The sequence below is a fragment of the Haliaeetus leucocephalus genome, unplaced genomic scaffold (assembly GCF_000737465.1).
Source record: "Haliaeetus leucocephalus isolate CR32 unplaced genomic scaffold, Haliaeetus_leucocephalus-4.0 Scaffold752, whole genome shotgun sequence".
NCBI classification, from domain to species: Eukaryota; Metazoa; Chordata; class Aves; order Accipitriformes; family Accipitridae; genus Haliaeetus; species Haliaeetus leucocephalus.
Window position 1 is genome coordinate 3519456 of NW_010973188.1, and position 25976 is coordinate 3545431.

At 36.3% G+C, this 25976-nt stretch overlaps 1 protein-coding gene across 1 annotated transcript in view; it reads right to left on the reverse strand.

Moving 5' to 3' along the window:
• Positions 1 to 25976, reverse strand: part of BIRC6 (baculoviral IAP repeat containing 6) — a 177007-nt gene that overhangs the window by 111628 nt on the left and 39403 nt on the right. The window contains exons 14-34 of the mRNA XM_010581233.1: positions 23033 to 23164; positions 21649 to 21780; positions 21187 to 21365; positions 20475 to 20605; positions 19655 to 19816; positions 19414 to 19545; positions 19045 to 19142; positions 17729 to 17876; positions 13251 to 13384; positions 12014 to 12160; positions 11289 to 11476; positions 10346 to 10660; positions 9826 to 9925; positions 9150 to 9364; positions 8755 to 8963; positions 8094 to 8440; positions 6881 to 7100; positions 5806 to 5939; positions 3104 to 3241; positions 2219 to 2346; positions 1483 to 1614 (exon numbers count right to left, since the gene is read on the reverse strand). Of these exons, the coding sequence (XP_010579535.1) occupies positions 1483 to 1614; positions 2219 to 2346; positions 3104 to 3241; positions 5806 to 5939; positions 6881 to 7100; positions 8094 to 8440; positions 8755 to 8963; positions 9150 to 9364; positions 9826 to 9925; positions 10346 to 10660; positions 11289 to 11476; positions 12014 to 12160; positions 13251 to 13384; positions 17729 to 17876; positions 19045 to 19142; positions 19414 to 19545; positions 19655 to 19816; positions 20475 to 20605; positions 21187 to 21365; positions 21649 to 21780; positions 23033 to 23164 (3521 nt within the window). The remainder of the gene's footprint in view (positions 1 to 1482; positions 1615 to 2218; positions 2347 to 3103; positions 3242 to 5805; positions 5940 to 6880; positions 7101 to 8093; positions 8441 to 8754; positions 8964 to 9149; positions 9365 to 9825; positions 9926 to 10345; positions 10661 to 11288; positions 11477 to 12013; positions 12161 to 13250; positions 13385 to 17728; positions 17877 to 19044; positions 19143 to 19413; positions 19546 to 19654; positions 19817 to 20474; positions 20606 to 21186; positions 21366 to 21648; positions 21781 to 23032; positions 23165 to 25976) is intronic.

Here is a 25976-nt window from a genome sequence, read left to right on the forward strand (position 1 = left end):
ATTAACCACCATAAATTGAACTAGCCTGATACTTGATCAGAGCTCTAAACTACAACCTTTTTGACAGAGCGTCTACAAATTCAATGGAGGAAAAAATCCTCCCATCCACCACGGCACACATTTACCAGCTCAGTTCATTTATCAGCTACACAAGCAGTCTAAAATTACGTAACACAAAAGCCTCTTATAATCTCACTGAAGTAGCAGCTACTCAAGTAGACCATAGAAAGAACTATTTACTAACACAAAGGTTTCAGCTTTCTCCTAAATGCAATAAATGTTTTAAGTTACTCACAGCTTGTCATAACTGAAAGTGATTAGTAGGCGAAGTAGTAAAAACTACATGAAATGCAACTATCAAGTGCACAGTAATACCATAACTAAATGTTAAGATACTGCAAGGGGGGGAAGTCTTTAGTTCAACATGCTTTTTTGATGCAACATGGCTGCTATAAAGCGAAACTTAAATAGCTGGATAGCATATTTCAGCCAGTGACTCATTTAAAGATGTCTCAAGGGGCCTACCAGTGGAGTAGCCCCCTTGCTATAACCTGCAGGAATAAAGCAGAAGATAGTGCAGGAAAGAACAGCTCATGACAAGCAGAGTTAGTGAAAACTTAGGGCTTTATTTTTATGCTGGTGTTTAAATTTTGGTGTGGGGTTTGGTTTTTGGTTTTTTTGTGGGTTTTTTTGGTTGGTTGTTTTTTTGTTTTGTTTTGGTATTTTTTCTCATAATTACTGGAAGTTGTTTGTTGTAAGATTTCCCTTTACATTGCCTGTAAGGTCTTCCCACAGGCCTACTTTCAGTCATCCTAACAGACAGTAGTACTTCTGGAATTACAGAGTAAATATTTAAAGAGATACCTAAGTTTGGTAGCTAGAAAAATTTACACTTTTTTTTGTGTTCTCTGCAAAGTCCATGTTGCCATCTCCAGAAATCCCTAAATTTCAGCACCTCATCCATAATCAAAATAATTAACTACCACATCCACTCTCAGTATCTGGGGCTTACTGCAAGATGCCTCAACTTACATGAGAAGTACTTTTAAGAAGCTTCTGAGAAAGCTCAGAAAACATTCTCAGAAGTTGTATTTATTAGTTTGAGACAGCCATTGGCATGATTATTTTCTGATTACTCAACCAGGAGAGCATCATGCATAAAAGTTAGCCATATAAAACATTACATTTCTACTGGTATATGTTATCCAAAGTTTAAAGATATGACTGGCATTCCCAAAGCTACAAGATTATTAGTGATTTTGGCCATGACTACCTAAAAAACCCCTGCAGAAGTATAAACTATTTTTCACAGTGCAAGAGATTTCCAGATGGCTGCTGTTTTCAGCATCAGAATATGCTTGATAGCAGCCACGATGAAACAACTTTTTAAAATAAGGTCAACATAGGACAAAAATGACTTTGCAGGAACAGGTCTTTCCATGCAAAGGACAAGAAGTCAGTCACAGTTTCAGAGCATCATACCTTTGAAGTAGCCTGCTTTAGTTTTGCCTGTTCTACTAAAAGTTTGTATGATGATCCTTTGTTGCTTTGTATTTTCTCTTTTTCCATCTGTTCCACCAAAGCCTTCTGTTTTGCTTTTAATAAGTTAAGTTGCTAAAAGAAAATGTTAATAGGAAAAAATGAAAATTTAAGCAGTAAGATGTTAAAAGGATCTGTATGTTCATATGATAGTAATCTTCAGTTCAAATTGTAACTTGAGCTTTTAAAATACAGTTTATATACAATTTTAACTAAGACACTATAAGGGGCTACTAGCAGACCCATAACAGATGAAGTTTAAGAAGAAACAGTATTTTTAAAGGAGCTCAAGACATACGTGCTCAGGGTCACAAAACCTGCATGGTTGCATTTAGAAATGAAAAGTTTGTTTCTTAAGAATTACCAACTTTTAAATCACAGCTTAGATGCTTGCACTCAGGTGTACCCAGATTTCTCTAGAAAGTAAATTATATTTATTATCCAATATGGGCCACAGAGTGCAACAGTACACTCCAACATCTGTTCTTCCAGCAGATCCCATGCCCCATGGTTTGAGACGAATGTCGAAGAAGTTAGGCAGCCTTTAGCTACAGAACCAGACCTATGCAAAAGCAAGGCTGAATGAGTCCCAAGGCCAAAGTTGTCCTTCCAACAAATGAGATATACTATAAACAAGACATACTTGTGTGAAAATAGCCACTACCGTTCTGGAAGTCACCTGTTTATGATGCACAAGCTGTTTTCTGATCTTTCGGGAATACAGTCTATCTAGGCTACTGTTGCCTTTAGTTGATCTGCTCAGACTCTGAGTGTGAAGGCTATTATTTATAAAACTCCACTGGTTTCCTAATGGAAACAGAAAAAAAAAAGGAGATATTAATCCATCTTACTAAACCTCACTTAACTCCAGAGAAAAGCATTTACATTGCAGCAATGGTTAGCATCTCCATACACTAAATACTAAACAAACAAGCAAAATCTCTCTTAGTGTTATGCAGCTGTCACCACTGATGGTACTATTTCTGTGTAATTTTAAAATGCAGCAGTACCACCTTGTTTTCATTATTTTTAAAACATATAAGGAGGTAAGCAAGACTGTCCTAACTAAAAATACCTGAACAGCTTCCATAACACAAAAGCTTTAGAGTTTTCACTTTTAGAAAAGATGTTCAAAGAAAACCATAGCTAATCCATTTAAACAATAAAAAAATAAACAGACAAAAAATGCATTTAAAAATACTGGATAAAAATACCATGGCAAATACCAAAGCAGTTACAAAGTCATACTGTTGCCCTTTCTCACAACACAAAACTGTTTCAACATGGTGTACTCCCAATCGCCAGGTCCCAGAGTCACAGAATAATATACAGACATTTTACAAACTAAAATCAATCCTGTAATTTTCACTTTAAGAAAATGAAAGAGATCATATTTCTAAGCAGAAGGGGATGTAAAGAAGCAGACAACAATGCAAATAAAAAGATCACAACATCTGTTTTTAAAATCTTATTTTTCAAGTGAATTGAAAATACATTTTAAGTATTTGAACAGCTCCCAAACCAATACACACAGAAGCAAGTTCTGATAATAAGTGTTACAAACCTGTCAAAAATCGTTCCCTCTCTTTTCCATTCAGAGGTTTCTTGGCCGTGGCTGCTTCATCTTCAACAGTAGCTACGTAATCCAGTAGTCTGGACACCAGCATTACAACCCAGCTGATCATGGGAATGTCTAAAACTCCTTCAAAACAAATAGATTTGAGAGCATTAATAAAGTTTTGAAGCCATAACAAATTAGTTTTAAAGAAATCATAAAAACCATTAGGTAGCACACATTTCACTAGGTCACAAAGATTCTGCTCTTTTTTAAAAAAATGAGAGTAAGAGTCCGACCACTCATAAATGAGGGAAGACATCAAACATTCAGTATAGAGTTCAGGTCCAAGAAAAAATGCCACAGTTCTCTTAGTCTGATGAAGTCAGAGGTCAAAAGCTTCACCTCTACCATTGAAGCTAAAAATTAAGCAGCATTTAAAAAAAAAAAAGTAAAAAATTCTATGTCTAAATTTCCTAAATACCAAATGCAGAATGACAGCTGCTTGCATTAAAGCACATAAATTAGAAGTCTCAAATTCCATAGTGTGAAATTCCTCCATCAACCAGGGCTCCAACAAGACAGTTATAACCATGCACCCGAATACCTTCAATTTTTATTCCTTTTTTAGCGTATTTTCACATAGCCATTTGAATAAGATGCAGGAAAGCCAAGACTGAGCTCAGACTAGATGAACCATGCTGGTGGCACTAATGACTGGCTATTGCTTATTTCAGTCTTATACATTAAATGCAGTATTTTTGTACAGGCAGAAGGGAAAAAAACCACACATCTTGCAAGAAAAAAATCTTTCTGTGCATGAGCAAATCTAAATCAACTGTTCTAAAGTGAACTCATGAGTGCTCAATAAAGACCAGAAACCTACAATTAATGACCACTTAATTACAGTCATTATGCAAATGGCATACTTTTACATAACATCAATACAACAAAATCATTAGTACTACAGGTTACACATACATTTTCATATCTGCACACTGTGCTAAGCCACATTTAACTACACTACACTTTTCATGCACTGACCTCAAAAAAGCTTTCATTAACTCAAACTATATTAATTCCAGATCAAACAAGAAAACTAAGGGACAGAAACCACTTGTGCAAAATCACAAGTAGCTGCTGGCAGCCCAAGCAATAGGATGCAGGCCCTGACTATTAACTCCAGTTTCCTGTCCACACTGGCAGAAAGCAGCCCACCCCAAGCAGGCAGAGGAACAGGAGGCCTTCCCCATAACAGGACCTGAAAAGGAACCGCAGACTAAATTGGAAGAATAGAAATGAGTAGCACTGGTGACCTTTACACACCTTTTTGGCTGGCACACTAAAAAGAAAGGAGCCTGCTGCAGAGTGAAGTATATACCTTTTCATACTTCTGTTAAAACAAGTGCATTTCTTTTCCTTTCATCTCCTAAAAAAAATTAAAGTTTTCAGCTTCTCTCCCCCTCCCTCCAAGTGTCTTTTGATTATTCCTTTTTTTCCCCCCTCTGCCTCAAAGTTTACAACTTCTCTCTACCCACAACACTCACCTCTCACTTTGATTGTCCTTTGTTTTCTGACTTTTTCCCCAGTAAGTTTTCAACCCTTTGACCCTTAGTTATGTGTGATAGTTCTCAAATAGGAATTTCTTCTGCCTTACTTGATGCTTCCACCACACATAATAATGCCCTAGTACTCACCTGTACTGTCCAGGAGGAAGGAAGCTGGAAGACCAGCAAATAAAGCTCTGAAGTATCAGTTACTTCTGCTTCCTAAAGTCCTCCGTGAGGACAACTAGTAAGGCAAGAGCTATGAAAGGAATTGGCAGCTGTGGGGAGAGTGCAAACAGAGGTAGAGGAGATGTAAGCTTGGGTTTGCCTCAAACTAGTTAGAGACTACAGCAGGATACGGCCAAGATAGAGAAAGTACACAGCAGACCAATGGGAAGCAACAGGACAGCTTCTGACACCAGCTGTAGACTTGTTTCCATCAGGAAACAAGGTAAAAAGTAAGAACAGATTCTCAGCTGGCATTTACCAACTTCACAACACTAAGAATTTTAAACAGCCTATCTTCTACAATGCTCTGCTACATGTACATAACAAATGAAGTAGCCTAGAGCTTGATGTGTTCAAAAGCAAGCATTTTCTTCAACCTTAGGGTAGTTAAGAAAACACTCAAAGAAAATCAAGTTTGGAGAATACAATTTCAGTAATTTTTTTAGGGTAAAAAAAAGTAAATTCCTTGCGATTACAAAAAAAACCCAGGTAGTTTGCAGAAACCTTGCAGATACACCTAACAAACTTGTTTTCCTAACTGTGTTTCACCTCAAAAGCTTGAAACTTAGAAAGAATCTCATGAGCAAAAAGGGGCACTTCTTTCCAAAACGCTAAATTCCAAAGTCATTCACTAGAGCCACTAGAGCTGTCTACACATTGGACGTCCCCCCCACTTTGTTAAAACTTTAAAGCTTCCTAGCTGAATTAAAAGCAACCAAATAGATTTTGCTCAGGTTTAAACAGGGGGCTGGGGGGAGGAATTTCTTTTAGCACCTAAAGAACAAGAAGTTTCAGCACATTTTAAGACAACTGTGTTTTGGAAATATAGTAAACAAGCAATTTCTTCCTTTAATACACCAAAAATTGTGAGCTAGTCTCTCAATTTTCTAGCTTATAATGAATATGAAAATATAGTTTCTCAAATTAGAGGGCTACCTTCAGTTCTTCTGTGCACAGGTAAATGAGGTTGCAGTGGTGACAGCAGGTTATCCAGGAGATTAAGTAAACTTTCTAAAACACCACTGTTGCTAAGCGATCTTTGGCCAATGCAAGAAAGCAACATGAAGACCCTAAAAATAAAATTTACATATTTAAGATTTTATTTCTTTTTCAGATCCGGTAATATTCTGAAACACCCCTTATAGAACAATATTCCCCTAGGCTTCCATCTGAGACACAAGCAGATTGCTACAGAAAGCAGTACCGTGGCCCAGCAAGTGAACTGGATTTCACGTTCTATTGTTGTAAGGATAATGCAGTATTTTAGGGTGAACACTTTCTCTTTCTTGCTCAAGAGGTCAGCAGAGCATTCTACTTCGTACATCTGAAACAAAACCTCATCCATTTTATTTCCTATTACCTACAATAAACTGAATAACAGGCATAGAGAATTAAATCCATGTATTCTTATATCCTTGAATTAATTCATTTAAAAAAAATCATGAAATGTAAATGTTGCTGTCCAAAGAAGGCAGAAAGCCACAGAACAGCAAATATATTTGATTAAAATAAAATGCTAATGTTTAGAATATCAAAGACCTCTATCAATAATGTGAAATAATCAACACACCTAACATTCAATGCTCAACTCTATGCTTGCTTGCTCTTATCTCAGAGAAATCTTTTGTATTAAATGCTAATAGTGTGCCTTCCAGCCTCAATCTTAATTCCAAATGTATTAGAAAAGCAGCTCTATGATGAGGGTGTATTTAAGCCTGTTAAAGGAAAAGGCAATTTTTGACACTGGGGAACAATCCTGCTAGGTATGTGAAGATCTCCAAGTAAAGAAAACCAGCAACTTATTGTGGTGTAAGCACCAAATAGGTGCAATAAATAACTGCAATCAGACATTTACCATTTACAGTGCTTTTTTAGAACTGTTTCTTAAATCAACGGAACAGATGGATAAGTATCCTTCAGTCACATTTTGTCAATTCCACTGTTAAGTTATGAACAATGGAATTACTTAAGCGATTCACATGTAATGTATCAATATAGACTTACACCTTACCTGTCTTGCGGGAATATGAGAAGCTGCTCTGAATTGTATAATTCCTGCAGTACATTTGAGAGAAACTGACCCCACCATCTTTCTCCTCCACAGAGCTGAACAAGCAGAAGGCCAGTATGCAATCTTATCTTTGGGGTTCCACTGATACATAGGTGTTTAAATAATTCTTCACAAGCTTGAGCATGAAAAGTACTTTGCAGAACCACAGGAACAGAGTGCCCTTTTAAGAAAGGAGAACAAGCAACTATGTTTATGGAGACAATGGTTTGAAAACATAGGAGGAAAAAGTTTGCAGGATGTTTTTAAAACTATTATGGACTAGACTAATTGGCACAAGGGGGAAGGAGGAGGGAACACATGGGGAGATGGTAATTTGCAGGTAACCTATAAAAACCAGGCCATTTGGTCAAAACCAAATCAATTTCATGTCAGTGCAAATACCCCCATGGAATCTACACAAAGCAAAAAACAAACCATCATTATGCTTAAGAACAAACTGGCACAGAAAATTACAAAATTACGAGACAGACACACCTATCTATCAATATAATATCAACAGAACAATGTTCTGCCTGCCTTTTTTTTAAAAAAAAAAAAAAAAAAAACAACCCACCACTCCTACTCAGAATTTTCAATTTCAATTCTCCAAGAACTCTTTCAATAGCAAGTTTAGGAAATAAAAATCCTTAATGGATATTAAAAATCATGAACCGAGTAGAGATACTGGTTTTATGACTTCCCGCCCCCCAAAGAAGCAATTTCTGCTTCCCCTCCCCATTTCTAACTACCTAATCCACCCCCAGTGTTGCACAAGCTGCGATGCTCACAGATCCTTCCACAAGCTGATTCTACCTATGAAAACAACATGAGTATTCTGCCTGGGCAGTCTTTTGTTACTTCAGCAAACTGAATCAGCCCACAGAAGGATCAGATGACTCTCTGAACAAAGGAATATGCAGCCAGGACTATGGAAAAGGGAGAAGGACCTCAACACCCTCTCCTATCCTTTTTGGGAGCTGGAAGTGGTTAGGTCAGCTCGGTGCCACTGGTGAAACTTTACACTGTATGTTACCAGCTACTAAAATCATAGTAAAACATATCTGAACATAGATTAAAAGCTTTATAGCGGGGAAGTATAGATCAAGAAATATAAACACTTGCAAATTGTTTCTACTAACATGACAAAAATACCAAAACCTCAAAAAATACTAACCATTGGAAGAATGAAGCAAACTAAGCAAAGTATCCAGTAAGTATCTAATGATGGTGCGTAACTGTTCTGTGGATGACATCTGAATCAACTCTTTTGGATCAGATTGCTCTTTCAGTGTTTTCCTGCTTGCACCTAAAGCTACTTTGAGCCTCTGAACAGCATGGTGAGCCAAGTTGAGTTGAAGCTGTAGCTGAATGCAGTCCTGGTAAGCAGAAAATACTCTGCTATCTTCTTCTACTGCCTTGTCCGGCTTTCGTAAAAAGTACTGGGCATTGTTAGCACTATTGAGTGGTGGCAGGTCAATACTCTGCAGAAGGATTTCTAACCGATGACAGGCCAAATTGTACCTAAAGGGAACATTCCAACAGACAATTCAAATAGACATTAGCAATAGCAATACATTTGACAGTTACCCTGCCAGAATACAACTTCTGATCTATTTTGAATGCACTATTAGAAGAAATATTGAAAAAAAAATAAAAATACAGTGCAGTCTTTGTTACTGCTATAAAGATACTCACTGTAACAACTCTACAATAAAGGCAGAGTTTTTTGGTCTGAAGAATGTAACAGGAAGAAAAACCCTAAAACTCTAACATTACAATATCCCAGTGTTTTAAGTCAAAATAACTAGTAAGTACACATATTTTTTTCTTCTAACCTGCATTGTATGTCTTCTTGCAATGCAATCATCATTGCCAAATGTTGGTCAATTTCTGGCTGATTTGCAGCTTCACCTTCTCCTCTGAGGGGATCGTGCATTAGTTTCAGCTCATTTTCAAAGGGTAAGATATAGGTATGGCCATAATAAAATCCTAATGGGATTTTTGCTCTGGCATTTGTGCTACCATATCGACCAATAACAGTGATCTGAAAGAGAACGGAACTATACTGTAACACAATTGTATCAAAGAGGCAAAATAAACACCAAGTCAAAAATTCATAAAAAATTTATAGCCAACTAAAGTTTGATCTGAAGACAACTTAAGAGAAAGTTCACATACTAACAAAGATCAAGAGTTTAAAAGATAGAGTATGCAGTCTATCCCCTTTTACCTTCATAAACCTGCAAACTGGGGGCGGCAACAAGTCATGTAAAATAAGTGAATGTGTGCTAATATCAGTAGCCACTACCAGTCGCCTTCCATCTACTTCTTCTCCTAAAGTCCAGATGTCAATTGACAAAGAAGCCAAATCTCCACAAGTGGGAATCAATACATCTGTCAGCAATATAGGTCTTCCAAAATCTAAAGTCACGAATCTTCTTGCTCCTAGGGGAAAAACACAGGATTGCCTAAAATACCAGTGTGCTAACCGGTGAAGAGATGTTACTTCTCAAACAATAAAGCCATTGTTTATATATTGCTCAAAAGTTGTACATTTCAGATTAAACATAGCTGCACAATCTCAGAAGCTCTCACTACAGCTTGCACCCTTTGAAAACAAAATTGTGGCTTCAACTTTTGTTATGGTTTTTACGCATTATTTCAGAACAGGTGCTCTGTGCAGAGACCCAACATATTCCTCCAGCCCCAGGATTTTTCAACTTGACAAACATCACTGAATGTTGAGTCTTAAACTTACAGATACAACAGAAATGCAAACTGAGAAATATATTTTCTTTGGAAAGCCAAGTGAGACTGCAGCTAAGCAACTTACTTAAGACCCTGGAAAATATTCCACTTCTTATTAGATAACGTATCAAAATTATTATTAGGAATTCTGGTTTTACCTGAGTGCATTCGCTCTATAATAATTGACTGATGAGGTGGAGGTTGAAGAAAATGTGAAGCGTGAGATATTGCAAGAGCAAGACCGGATCCAAGTGGATTCTGAGGAGTGGGAAAACATCAGTAAAATTAAGTCATTAAATTCTATGCATTTATAATAAGCTGTTCTTTAAAAAAAAGTGTAAGAAAACCTCTTGTGATTTAAAGATGCATGATTTTGACAACACCTCACTACATTTAGATTTGAGCATGAACCATCAAAATATATCAACTACTAAGTTCAAAGGATTAATTACTCCTTATACAGTTAAGCTAGCTCCAATTAAAAGAAAACATCTGAGGTACTATAACAACTCTATCTTGCTTTCATAAGTCTTCCTTTTCAAATAGTTTGAATTTAGTGATATAGTTTTCACATCTCATACAAATGAACAGGTATTTACTAGCATTCCAGTACAAATTAGATCCTGATAAGGCTGACAGCATCTTGTTTCTATAAGAAAAACAAACAAAAATAATTACCGTTCTAGACTTGCTTGTATTTTTGTTATGTGCTGCAAGGTTAACTGTTGGGGGATCAATGACTGAACCAGGGAAAAGCTGAGCAAGCTCTGCATTAATAACAGCAGAAACTGCCTCATTAGGTGGAGTCAAAGGTGGAGTCATGAACAGAGGAGTTGTTTTTGGTGTGGGTGGAATGACATCTGAAGGATGGATGAAGAACCCTGGGGCTGCTACTGGATTAGAAGGCACAGAGTTGTGAACAGGACCAACTGCTGATGCTGCTGCTGCCGCTGCTGCTGTTGTCTGATGCAGTTTTGCTTCCAGCTTGGCTTTCTGCGGGGAAAATGAAAGCAGTGTATGTAGCAGATAATACTGCTTGTGAACACAGTAGTAGTATTGAACTACAAGTTCAACTTTTATTATAAAACTAGATTTAATAAATCCAAACCACCTTCAACATAGGCATGTTAGCTGTCCAACTGTAAGTTGAAAAAATGAAACTCTATTCAATTTGATCTTGCTGAGGAACATGAGTAATTAATTGGAGTAATCAAAAAATAATAACCCTAAAACTGAACAGCAAAGTAGAGTCAACACAGGCAAGTTTCATACTCACAATGGCTCTATGACTGGTACTTCCCTGTGTCAGCAATTGTGCTTTTCATTTCAGTGGGCTTTTCCAACTTCAGACCGATATACTTATGTATTAAGACTTAGTTTTGATCACAAACTCCCAACCCACCCTCAAAATACATAAAAACAAAGTCTGAAAAACCAACGCAGCATGGGAGACTCTCAGCATTTTGCTTAATAAGAGTGACCCTCAGTGCAGAGCCGTTCCTTCCTCAAATACACTATGGAGAAAAAAAAGGGGGGGGGGAGGGGCAACTAGCTCTGCAACTACTTTCTCAGCTTTTGAAGTTTAGAGACAGCATTAAAAAATAGCCAAATAGCCTCCAACCTGTTGCTGAAGCTTCAAAAGCTGCTGCTGTTTCTCTTGCAGCACCTGGAGCTGTTGCTCAGCTGAGGCCATTGCATGAGAGAGAGACTGCAAAGCTACCTGGGCTGCTGAACTCAGTGCTGTCGAGGCTTCCCCAACCGTTCCAGAAGAGAGGCCACCAACTGCTGGGGTAACCCCAAAGGTACTCACTGGCATGAAACAAACAAACAAACAACCAAACAAAACAAAAACAGGTATGTAGAAATGTAATTATAAAACACACCTCTAATTTCATTCCTTACTAATTGTTAAGAGAAAGGTAAAAACAAGAGAGATGCCTCCTTTTTATCCAGTTCTTGCTAGAAAGTAACATCATCTTGAATTACAAAGTATATGGTTTATAGACTATGCACACTCATCATACTTGCAACATTTTCATTACAGAAGAGCCACCTAATGCCCTGAAATTCTGTTGCCACATAAGGCCGCAAGGTAAAGATACAAGCTTGTATGTTATACTCTCTAATAGAACCAAATTGATTCAAATTAATAAATTTGGAATCCAGTTTGTTAAGTTCTAAGAAGTTTAACTTCATATATAGAACTATTTAAAAAAAACCAACAAACTTTTCAACAATTATAAAACTACAGGCAATCTGTTTGTCAAACAGTGCTCATTATGTCCAATTAAAAATATAATGTTGTTGAACTATACCAAGTAGAAAAAAATGAAAAATTGTATATACCAGTAAACGTACTTGCATCGTCCCTTTCTATTCTAGTTCCATCACTTGTTGAAACACAGGTAAAGTGCAGAGGTTCAACTTCCAGAAGTCCAGTAAGGGAAGTAAAACTACCTTCAGCAGCTGCACAGCTACTTATTTTCCCATTTCCTGAAAAAAAAAAAAAAAAAAATATCTGCACCATCAGCTAATGTTTTCTTGATAGTGACATTTCAAGTCATGAAGAGTCAAAAGGGACAACTAAATATAATCCACATTTTATTACTTTGCATTGTGGAATAAACACCGTAACACTGTCACATCCACAATATAAATGGAAGTATATTTTAAAATGGATAATGCTGCCAAATTTGAACAGTTATCTTAATAGGTCAAACTATCAAGTGTGACAACAGAAGCATACTGTAAACTTTTTAATCCAGAAATAAATTATATATGGACGCTCTATTCTTTCTACACTGTGAGAAAATTAGCTTGCAAAAATACACTGATGTTACTGAAAGAAAGAGAAAGAAAATAACAGACTTACTAAGATCATACCACAAGTTACTATAAAAACTAGACTATTATTCAATATACTAACAAATTCAGTGTTGTATGGAGGGAGGGGTGGGAAGGAGATGGACAAGAGCATACGAGAAAAGGATAGGAGTCACTATGACTGATGAATATGCTTGCTACGAAAAGAATTTACTGACAGGTAAAAATCGTCTCATTCTTAGGACATTCCATGGCCTAAAGATTCACTTATGAACTAACCTGAGAGAATACATACAAATATGCTTTTAAGGTATTTTAATGCCTCTGAAACAGAAAAAAAACCCTCATTAAATCTGTAATATTTAAGTAGAGTACACCATGTGGCAGCTTCCCAACTTCAGAAAAATCCATTTAGGTTTCTCTGCCTATGAGATGGTTGCTAGTCTAAATGAGTAATAACATATCTCAAGGAAGCTGCTCAACAGAAGTGACAGATGCTTCCTAGATGACTCTGACCCAGGGAATGATAGCAGCCTTACTGTTTAATCTCTAGCCTTTTGTTAGATCTTCTGCAGCATAAGAAAACAACAGATTCCAGAAAGAGGCTTTTTTCTTGCCCTTGAAGCAAGAGAGTATCTTGAACTTCATTATGTACAGCTATAAAACAGATGGAAAGTATAAAACCACATCTTCACTAAATGAAGGGAGTATAATAGAATTACCAATTCTTCCACAATAGATTACTGTTAAACATACATACCTGACAGAACATCAGACAAATCAATTTCATCTGACTGTACTCCAATGCTGCTGTTGTATACATTTTTACAAGATGAGCCACTTATTTCCAAATCAAACAGAACTGGATCAAAAGGCGAACTATATAATCCATATCTACAAATGGAATAAGACAAACAGCACTATTCAAACAGTAAGAATCTATATAAAATTATTTACAGAAAAAAGCCAAGTATTTCATCATCAGGATTTATTATATTCCAAACTATTATTTTCATTCAATTGACATATCTTAGAAATTACCATTTACTTATATTTCATTAAAGTAATTTATTAGGTGACCTTTTCAAACAGCTTATGGTGCTAAATAAGTAACTCTTTGTTACTAGTTTTGAAGATGTAATACTGTCCTGCAAACATAACACATAATCACATTCGGACATGGAAACTAGAACTACAAACCTTAGACAATTAGCCACAGCAACATGCATGCCTGCACATGGTAAATCAGACATTTGTCTGAAGTCAATAAAAACGCGGTACTGTTTTCCAAAACAGCAAAACAAATTCAACCTCAGCTTGTTCTTCCAGCTGAAGTAAGAAGAAAAGAGGAGATGCTGCTAGGGATTACAAATCAACACTTATGAGTACTTTAAATATCTCAACAGAAGAAAATCTCATTAATCCTACTCTGGCAGTACCCCAAGGGGAAGAAATAATACAATCACTCAGGTGACAAGGTGGTCTCAAAACAATTAAGGTTTTATAAGCCAAGAAAAAGGAAAATCCAAAGTAATTACAAAATCAGTGTTGGGTTTTTTGTGTGCCAATACCTATTACCAGCAACTGACAAAAGGAGAAAAAAAAAGAAAAAAAAAAGGAAATCAGGCCAAATTGTTAAGCAGGAGTAGAAAGAAAAAATGCATCTGTGCAGGTAGAAAAGTGAGAAACTTCACACTTCGACTGGCAAAAGCCAGAACAAATATTAAGTATTTCCATGAACAAACACACCAGCAGCAACAGGAAGTTCCTCCACCCCCTTTTCCTTCTCCCTCTGAGCAGCTTCTCTGTTCTTTAGCAGGCAAGGAAAGCCCCCAACAGGTAATGCTGAGAAGGCTAGAGTGTTTAAATATCTTTTTTGATCAAGTAGTCACAAAAGGATAAATGTCTACGCAAATACTACAACACCAGCAACAAGGTAGAACAGGTTCTAGACTTCTCTGAATGTTAAAATGCCTCCATGTTGGCCGGGCTCAATGCTTTTTGCCACACAATACTAAGATTGTAACTAGTCAGAAAATGACATTATACAAAAGGGCAATAATTGCTACTGATCTTCAAAAAAACCCCCCAAAACCCTATACATTCCCCAATGAAGTTACTTACAAGCATGTACAAGGTAGCAAATTTAAGACGACAACTTTATACTAAGGAAAATACATATTGGTTGAATCTAGGTTGCTCTCTACAAGTATGTACTACACAGAAACAGTGCAATACTGCACATTTAGCAAGACTGACATGTTTGCTGCATGACCTTTCTTCATAAGCAAAGCAAGACAATGTGCTACTGTAAAGTGGCTACTAAAACACACAAAAATGCTCAGACAAAATTCAGTAAGGTACCTTCACAGCCTGTTTTAGACCTCAGATTTACAAACTCACTAAATTAGGTCAGCTCAACATTAACACTGATTACTTGCACGATTTAAGTGAGGAGTTCGATTTATTAAGTAAGCAGGTGATAAAACCTAAAAAGGGGTTGCAAGAGCTTTGTAGAATGGGATCAGAATTTGAATGTATTATAGAGAGTTAAATATATTCTGTCCAACCCAGAGTTATTTCAATAAGCATAGTGCCTTTTACTGATCCTTCAGAAGGAATGATCAGGTTCACAGTTTTCAGCTGTATTGGCAACATTTTTCAGAAAAGGATATAGAAGTTAGATCAAGAAAAAACAAAGAATGAATCAACGATGCCACATAAAAAAAAATCACCCTATTCATCTATGCAGTAATGAATATAAACTATGAGAAATAACTCTTCTGCTTCACTCAGAGATCTCAACTGGAATAATGTTTACAATATTGTGTACCACAGTTCAAGGCAGATGAGGACCAAAGAAAACAGCTCAAGGAAACGCTTTAAGAACAACTACAGATCTAGAGAATGTGATCAAGATACATACATCCTCTAGACATCCAAAATTTTTTAGGACTGAAATAATCTGCTCTTTATCACCAAGGTGGAGAGGACACAAATATTAAAAGGCTTCAGTTGCAGCAAGGGAGTTTTCAGATTAGACACAGGCAGAAGGAGACAGTTCAAGTGTTAATGGTAAGAATAATTAAGCCATGTAATAGCTTACATTATTTAGAATAATTAAATTCCACAACTACTTTAATCAGGTGCTTTCAAGAACAGGCTGGAGAAATTAGTCAGATTTGCTAGAGAGAAACCAACCTGCTTTGTTGTAGGACAGGCTAAAATACTGTCTGAAATTCCCTTTTTGTTGTTCTCTGAACTGCAAGTCATGTAACACACCCATCTGGCCTTATTCTTGCAAGTTTTACTTGCTTTATTTTGGCACATGATAGTAAAATGAGTACAACTCTGCCTTAAGACAACATGAATGTGCAGATCCTTTAAGTAGATATCTGTTTTTATTTGATTACCAAATGTTAGGCTATTATACCTGGGAACAACGTCAAAAAAGAAAAAAAACAATACTAGAAACTCTGCAAAACAAATGCACACAAATAGATTAAAAAACAACTCACGGAGAGAGAAGGGAAAAAGAGTAAAGCAATGGCTGCCTACTAACTAATTTTTTTTTTTTTAAATACATATTAATACTTACCTTCTACATAAAAAAACAAAGAGAGAAATTACACTATTCTCTTGATCTGTAGACTTATAAAGGGAAGGCCAGTAAATTCTGTCTAAATCAGTAAACTAAGTTAAGAAATAGTCAGTCCTTGCTAGAGAGAGAGCTATAGTAATCAAATACAGGATTAGACAGATGTGTCTGCTGCTATTCTTATCCTAACTATGCAGACACCGAATTAAAAGAGAGAGCAAATTTAGTTCCAAGAATAAAATCAGTAAAACACCATCTAGAAACATTCAGAAAACCTAAGCTTGAAGGATCCCAGGAACAGGGGCTTGCTTCAAAAAGCCTCCCTTGAGATGCAGACAGCTGTGTTCTCCACTAAGTGATCTGAAATGTCACATGTGTGAAACTCAGTAGTGGGCAACCAGAAAGGAAAGAAACTTCTATTTCACATATGCTGTTTAAGGGAGGTACTTGGAAACAATCTATATGAAGGAACAAGTCAATTCTACAGAAAGGTGCCATTCTCATATCAACTAGAATTTTCACATTTTTCTCCTCCATTTGGTTTCTAAAGAAAATTCAACATGAAAATACAAAACCTTTTATCTTTCCAGTTCATTTTGTATATATTTTTAAAATTCTCCATTATCCAGTCACCATTTCTATTGTTGGGATAAATCTTCTAATCAGCTGCAAGGATTGCAGATAGTGAAATAAAGTAACAATTGAGAAGAGAATGTAGTAGAGAATATGATAAGTATCCAAGTATAATACCTGAGAAGTTTTTATCAAGTATTTTGGGATTATAGTCCTTTAAAAAAAATATAAATAAAAACAACAACCCCAAAACCACCAAAAATAAACAAACACACCCCCCCAACTTAGCTTACTAAATTTTCAATTTGATCTGAAGATCCTTAACAAACCTCTACCAAACCTCTTCCACCTTGATCTTGCTTGACTTGGAGGGAAACTCTTGCCCACAAATCACAACTGAAAGATCTGTCTATCAGCAGCATGTTCCCATCATCGTAATAAGGCTTTGCAAACTGCTGTAAAACTGAACCACTAGAGATTTATTTCCTTTAGGTATCACGTAAATCCAAAGTTAAATGGCCAATCAGTTCAATATGTAAAAGATGCAACATCACAGTCTGAAATGACATTGACATATAACTTATAATAAGAACCTGCATTCCCAGTAAATTACTCCAGGTCTCTACACCCAGAATCTGGCCTTTAGTTGCAATACATTAAATGTATGGTTAGCTTAGAGAGAGACTACAATTTTGTGTAGCATTATGCAGAACTGAAATTATTCAGTGTATTTGATTCCCACCCATATTCAAAATAAGACATGCTTTGTGAATCCTTACAGTAAAAGTCATACATACTAACTTAACAACTGCACAGACTTCAAACATTACATACACATTTGCTGATTTTAAGTGCACTGTAAATTGCAAGACAGCAACTAAATTCACCTTTTACTTTGCACAAGTCAAAACTATTTTCCAGAGCTGCATCAAATTGACCCTTGCTCATAATATGGCAAAATACATCTGTTTTTAAGCAGCCAACCTTTTTCAAAACACCAAAGGATGGCATTAGACAGTTTGTATGTTTGTTTTTATTAAGTTTACAACCACCACATTTCTTAGTACCTTGTTTGAAGTAATGCTTCCATAGGTGTTAGGCGATCCTGCAACTGTCGGGACACAGCAGTTAGCAGTGATGCACAAGCTGTACTACATCCTGCCAAATCTTCATCCTTTACATAATTCAGCAATACAAAATACCAATACACAGATCCTGCATTAAAAAAAAAATTCATTCAGGTGAAACACGATGTGAATTTTCCACTCGGAAAACATACTTTGAAGCATAATCAATGGAAGTGATAAATGAAGTATCTAATGGTTACTGAATACAGATTAGGAAGCATTCTCCCCCTCCCCTTTTCTTGAGAGACTTCAATTAAGAATCATTCTGTAATCATTAGTTTCCACAAGTAATTCAAATTCTCTTATCAACTAATTCATAATTGAATAAAAAAAGGTTCCCAAGACACCGCTTCCCACATATGCCTTGCATCATTTCTGCCCACTGCTTCTACTAAGCACAATAATCAAAATGCTCTTGATACACTAAGGTGCTAGGCTAGGGGTTCCAATCCCTTCAGAGCCAAGCCTTACTCTAGATTCAATTCTTCCTCTCCTCTCACCCTCTGGTTTTGGCTGCTGTCTCCATATTCTGTATTTGCTGGAGGCACTGTTTACTTACAGATAGTTCTGGGAGCACAGTGCAGTGGTTTTGTACAGAAATAACAAACCTCAGCTTCCTCCTCCTCCTCTGCATTCCATACCCTCAATAGCAGCGTGTTAAATGTTTCTACCTGGGTGATAGCACAAGCATTTCAGACTCCAAACTAATTTTCCTGCAAGACCCCTTTGTCCTGCCGAGCTAGATGCAATTCAACATCATACTGTGAAAAACACAAAGCAGTTCTTGCCACCCCAAATACGAGTGCTAAAGTAGATGAGGAAGGAATTTAATCTTGTTAAAAATTTCCTTTTGGTGCAGAAGTAACCGAAGTGGATTGCTAGTTGGACGTCATTTGGATAGTCAGGCTCCCTGGAATAAATCTCCTAATTTTCAGAAATAACAGACAATCCTGACTCTCACATCAACAGAATCTGTTGTTGCTGAACACCTTTGAGAATTCTTGCAAAACTTACTTAGGCTCTCCCAAAAATGTCAGTACCTTAGCACTCTGTTTTAAGCAATGTTATTTGCTTAAAATTCCATCATCCACAAATGTATACTTCATACCTGGATACCACCTGACCAGATCACTCCAATAAGCAGTTTATACCAACTAAACAATTACCTAATTCTTATTTCACAAGAGAGTCCAACAAAACATGCCAAACAACAAGTGTACTGTGTATTTTTATGACAACAAACATCTTATACATACCACCTGTTGCAGCAGCAGGCAAAAGAGGCATATTGTCAAGTAAAGCTTTTAGAAGAACTGATCCAAACCCCTGCTGACTGGGGTCACACCTGCCATTGCTACAAAGAAACACAGACACTTAAACATTTAATGAAGTAATAACAAAACATGAAATCTCCTCCAGAAGATGAAGTTGAAAGACTTACGTTCTTTCCATTCATACCCTAACACATTTTAACTCAACAGATCTTCCAGATCCTTTTGCTTTATAAATTCAATGTTAAAACAGTAACAAACATGTATATACAATTCAGACTGCGTGCAAAACCCCCAAATATATACAAAATATAAATATATAAAAATAAATATATATAAATAATTAGCACTGACCTGATGCATAGTGCAAGAAATCGTGCACATTTGTGAGCTATGCTCCGCCCAGCTTCAAAGAAGCAAACACGTATTATATCAGAGACACATTTACGTGTTTTAGAAAGCAAGCTGTCATTTCCTTCCTTTGCGCTGTAAAAACAGGTGGCATACTTTAGAGAATCATGTAAAACTTATATTTTTTTAACAGAGCTGATACTGAGAAATAGCCATGCTAATTTAAACACAATTTCTCTCTTACCTGCCAGGTCCATTTGAATACACTCCAGCCAGCCAACAAAGCGTGTCTAGTACAAGACTCTGAGCATGTTCTGTAGTCAGACCATCATCTGTCTTCTTGCAAAGAGTGGTGAGCAGCTTCTCATGGAACTCTGAAAACTGTAACATGGCACACCGTTGAACTCTAGGGAGAGGGGGAAGGAAATAAAAAAAAGAATTATCCAATATAGCCATTCTCCCATTAAACTGTCCCTCCAGCTTTGTATCCTGTCTTCAGAGCAGCGAAAAAAAGATGCCCAGATGAGGGTAAAACTAGCACACAAGCATGTATGATACTTACCGTGCACACATACTCAATACTTCTATTTTCTGCTCACAGAAATTCCAACATTACTGTATATTCAGTAACCTTCAGGGAGTTATTTTTTTTCCTATTAACTTGTCCAGTAACTTCTAAACTTAAACGAACTTTCATCATCTACAACACTCATTGGCAACCATTTGCCATGCCTCTTTGCGGCCTCTTTGACCTCTTTAAGCCTATTACAGCCAGTGCCACCATTGTGGTGTGGCAGTTGGTGATGCTTCCGTCAAAAATTTACATTTGCCTTTTCAAGTCAGGCAAATAATCACTCAACATACAATTCCATGCATGGTGTTATTCTACAACTTGCACAGCATAGTGCCCTCAAATTCACAATTTACAGGATTTTCCATATAAAATATGTTTATAAACTGACAACTTGAAACAGTGGTTTGACCTGAGCTATTCTGAGAACTAAGTATTTTATGAGAAGTGTAACTAAAGCTAGCATTTTTAGAATTAAAAAACACCTACTAACCTTTCCTTTGAAATGGAAGTTTTTTTAAATCTTCGAATCGTTACAGAGACTTCTTGAAGTAAGTCACAGCCTCTCAGATTATCTGATTTTCTTGAAGAATTAGTGGCTTCAATTTTGCTAGATGGCTTTTCCTGATTCTTTTAGGGGAAAAAAATAATTCATGAATCAGATTGGTTTTAATTGCTCCATTTTGTAAAGCTTGTTCAGTGAAATGCACACAGTTCAGTAAAATCTCTCACTCTGAGCATTATACTAAAACCAGACTACTTTTATTCATTGATTTCTTTAATACAGAACATAAAATTTAACAATGTTCTATAATTTATTATGTTCTAACCATTCTAATCATGTCCACAAGATGTACATCGTATCATCCAATCTTACAACTACAACAATCAAGATTAAAATACACACAGACACACACACAAAAATCTTTGTAAGAGGATGAGGCTTATCAGCTACTAGAAACATTCATGGAAACAGAAGTTTTGAAAACAAGTGCTCAGAATGGGAAAGTGGCAGAACAGACCTTTTCAACTAAACTTGCACAGAAGAAACAACTTAGAGATGTTGAAGTTAACACAGTGTCAACTCTTAAAAAAGTAATTTTTAATGGATCTTAATTGTCCTAACACCTGTTTCGTTTTCAGATTACATAAATCATACCAATTCTACAACTTTAACACAGATGTCTTTCTTGGCTCTTCATTACCTTGCCTGCTGCAACTTTTGCCAACAACGAAGCAAGGGAATGGCCCTTGTTAGTCTGAGGTTTTAGAGATGGTATTCTAACAACTGGTCTAATGCCACCATTGCAGATTTCTTCTGTTCCTCTGTCATTCACTGCTTTAACATGAATTAAAAATGAGCGGTACTTGCCACCAGCCATGCCTAAAAGTAGGGAGAAAAAAAAAAAAGGAGGGGAGGGAGGAATTTGCATAGTTTACTAGGGCAAGTTGTAAACAGATTTCAACTTCACAGACATAGTGTACAAGCAGAGCTCAACTACATTAATTACAGTACTTTAGCATCAGTTTGAAAAGGTAACACACTATTGTTATACAGCAAAATTTGTGAACGTGAAAATAAATACAAACCAAAGTCTGACTACAGAAGTATGAGATGCACTTTAGTCACACATACTTCATGTGAATAGCATAATAAACTGGTTTACCTTTAACAAGCTTTGGACTTGTTAGTGTCAACATTCCAGCATGTCCTGATAGATCAAGTCCAGTAGCCAGCCATACTGGACCACAAAGTATATCTTCCTTGTGTTCCTCCAGAAACGGACACAATCTAAGACCTTAAAAAACGTGAGTAATATGGACCTGAATTACTCATAATTAAGTCACAAATTCTGATTATTTGCATGGGTTAAAAATACACCACGTCAAACTCTGATCACTAAATACATATAAACTCTATATCAAAAAATTAACAATTACTTGAGGTTGAGTTCTAGCCATTTTCCAGTGAAATCAATAAATATAAATAACAGTTTTCAAAGCATTTTCAGCTATATTATATGGATAATATGTAGGTTGACTGGCTCTCATCAGAGCCACAAAATACACAACTGATAAAATGATGAACCAATACATTTTGATCCACAACTCTCACTGGGTCTTTTCTGAAGCAAGACAGAACTGTTAAAAAAAAAAAAAAAAAAGAAAAGACTAATTTGTTTCTCCTGTGGTATACTGAAATTATTGAAATTATCATTTGCTCATCTGCTGCTTCTTTCTCAGCATGAAACACCTCCTTCCAGCCTTTTTCTTTTATTATGCCTTTGATCCCTCCCCTCATCCTTTCCAACACCTTTCTTGGAGTCATAGAATGGGTTGGGTTGGAAAGGACCTTTAAAGTCATGCTCTAGATAAGCCTGATCACATGAAAGAAAAGGTGTAAAGTAAGACTGTTGAAAGGACCACGAAAAAGAATCATAGATCTGGAACTGATTCACTCCAACTACCAATTTTTAGTCTGTAGCTCTCCTCACTCAGATCCAATCTGATTGCCTTTCAGAGTGTCTCTAACAGATTTTGTGAAAGAGTAGTGCTTAATAAAAAAGGTTATAAAAACAGGCACAGCAAGTCTGATGTGGCTGAAAGTCAACATGACTAGTTATGAATTCTTTACTAGCTGTTTATTATTTTTCTTGGTTTACAGCAGCAATCTCTACAAAAGCCAGGTGTGCAAGGAAAAATTCTATTAAAACTATATAAGGAAACCAAGCAAAATACTGCTGAAACAGGCTAAGAGTTTAAGTTAGAAAGGTGCCACATCAATCTACTTTATTTCTAAATTCAAATAAATACTAATCTGCTTTTAAGCACCAAATCTCTCCAGTAGGTTTTGGGGGGTTTTTTTTGATGTGCTTGTGTTAAACTTTCAACTCATACAGTAAACATACCAGTGAGAGCGGCAACATTGAAAAGGGCTGAGAAATTAGTCTATTTTAAATGGCTGAGAAATTTTTGCACAGAAATTCCCATGTATTATTAAAAAAAAGCAAAAAGCAAGCTCGTATTTTAAACAAGATAAATAAAACTTACATTGTGGTTCCTCTACATCCATATACTGCATTTCTTCATTTAATTCAACCAGTCCTGGCTTTCCATTTCTCTCCACTTCAATATTATGAGCTGGAGATAAAGGAAATATGATCTGTCTATCTACTGCTGCTTCTAGAAATAAAAATATTAGCAAGATTTCATAAACATTGCTTAAGGCTCACAGAAAAAAGAAGCAGTAGTTTTCATAGCAAATTCATCAGCTTTCTGCCCAAACCACTATTTTTAATATAAGAACCACAAATATACAGAGGCATGTTTTTGATATTAGGATTGCAACTTAAGTTGCAGCAAATAGTTTAAAAAAATGACTTTGAATGACCTGTAAACAGCCTGCTTTGCTTTAACACTACCCAAATTATTTTTTCCTAATAATCAACTGCAGATTACTCCTAAGTAATTAGATTCCGGTATTGAAAGTTTGATTATTTAAACTGAAAATAACTGGATTGCTCCTGGTGAACATCAGACATTGTTTTGATAATACCTAAGTACAGCTCTTTTTTCAATTAAATGGTTGTCATGAATGATAGATGGAGAGGACATGCAAACAAATTAACAAGAAGCATATACAGTGAATTAACTGCCAGATCAAAAATCTTAGTTCCAAACCAGAAGAATTTTGCCTCTGGGCTTCCTGTTATTACACACTACATATTTAACTGATTCCAGGGTTCCTGTCATGCAAAAAAATGACTGAATAAATTCTGCCCTACACATCTTCCTCAGGTCTCATTATCTTAAAAGTTTCAGTTCCTTTCTCCCCCTTATGGAAGGGGAGAAGGGAAGCAGGGAGGGGGGCGGGGAGTTATAACTGCATTTCGGTCTGAAGATTTTATACATTTTCAAGAGCCACCAAACAATTCTGAATATTACTTCTCCCTGGGATTGGAACATTTTGGTTAATATCCAGCACAGATATAAATTATCTAGGTTTGTCTTCCCTTATAATGAAATCACTAGTACCCTATTACTTCATTCAAGAGTGCATACAAAAAAGGCAAATGTCACTAAGGTCCTTTTGCAAAAGCAAAGAAACTGAAAAAGGGTAGGAAACAACCACAATGCAATAACACTTGAGAGCATGTTGGCTAGTTGAGGCTCCCCAATCCTACTGAATCAAAAAGAAACAAAGACCTTGCCAAGGTTGCCTCACAGGTGCTCTCACAACCCCCAGCCCTTTCTAAACTGCCTATGTATACCCTGGCCCTCCACTCCATGCTTTCTCCACCCTATCCATAACAGAAAAAAGCAAATTCCACTATATTGCATTTAAGGAAATAAAATGTCACTTTCTGGAAGAGCTCTGTAATGTTTTATGAGCAGTATGGTGTACCGTGAAGCATCCACAGAAAGCTCTGGCAATCTACTTCACAGCCAAATCAAATGTCTTCAAAGAATTACCAACTCATGGAACTGTTTGCTCAGAAATATTTAAAACAGAAACATTAAGGGAAAAAAGTTTAGCTTTTCTTCTACTGTTTTGTTTCACAGGTAAAGATTTTCAGATTAATTCTGACATCCAGATCTGCAAATGGACTGAATTCTAAAATTCATGCTGAAAACAAAGCAGGTTCCATTCAGAAAAGCAACACACACTGTCTTATTTTTTGCTTTGATAAAACAAAATTCTGCTACATGTTAAAATTAAGGTTTTACTTCAAGCATTAAACAAAGGAAGAACCTGCAAGAACACCTGTTGACTGCTGTCCTGCAGTCACAACTAGCACTTCTGTTAAAACTCTTAAACCATCTTGTGTCCTAAAAGAATACGCTTTTCTCCAAGAATATTAGTATGCTAGAATATTTTATTCTTGGATAACCACCAGTTTATAGGATTTCTTTAAAGAGCATCTCCAACACACTTTTTTCTTGTTAAACACTGGGGGATGCTACAGAGTGAGAAGTTGCATGAAAGCATGTCAATGATCTTTGGATGCCTGCATTCCTTTTTAAAATTTACAGCTCTATTACCCTTATTTAACTGGGGTGTTCTTACTTAACATTTAAAAAAATAGAAAAAAACAAAAAAAAAGCGCACTTTTATAATCATGCTTGCTATTCTCCCCAACACATTTTATATCCAGCAGCCAATTTAATAATATCCGACAGCAAGATTTCTCTGAAATACCGAGTTCCTAGAAGCTTTTCAAAAAGAGGTTGCCAGATAAAAATAACCAATTAATACCTCAATAAAAGGAAGTGCCACATGCAATACCTTCCATCCCTAGCAGACAGGGCAGCAGGACATGCAATGAACACTGTCACCACAGGAAAATTCCAATGGAGGCACAAACTATTCCACATCAAAGAAGTGACTTTTCAATTTATGCTACCCCCTCACAGGTTCCCCGAGAGCTAATAAGATGCTGAGTCCAGCTAGGAGTCTTCCCAAGGCAAAAGCATTCATAACTTTGGTCTACCCTGTCAAAACTGCAAGGAACAAAAGATGAAATCATACTGCAGCTTTCACATAGTTTAGCTAATGAGGCAGATGATGAGAGAATTCCCAAGGAAGCCAGGTTTTATCTACTGCCATGAAAAAAAGCCTTGCTATTTTCTCTTATGCATCCCAGAGGCACTGGCAAATAATTTCCTTCTGTGACTTGGAATAATTTATTATAATTTTTTTTAAATATATCACAAACTTAAAAGAGCCCCATTTGTTTCACCAGTCAATCTCTAGGATGATTTACAATTGACAGCATATTTTTTTATTTAATGACTGTAGGGTTCATGCAGTACAGAATAATAATTCAGTTCAACCTTTTTGAACTATGCACTTTTATTTGTATAAAATTCAGGATTTTGAAACTGTTTACCCAGTTTGTTTCCCCAATTTACATTCAAACATGGTAAGTGAAAACAGACCACGATGCTGAGAAATAGAGTAAAATAGAAATAAGTAAAACCTAAATATTTACAC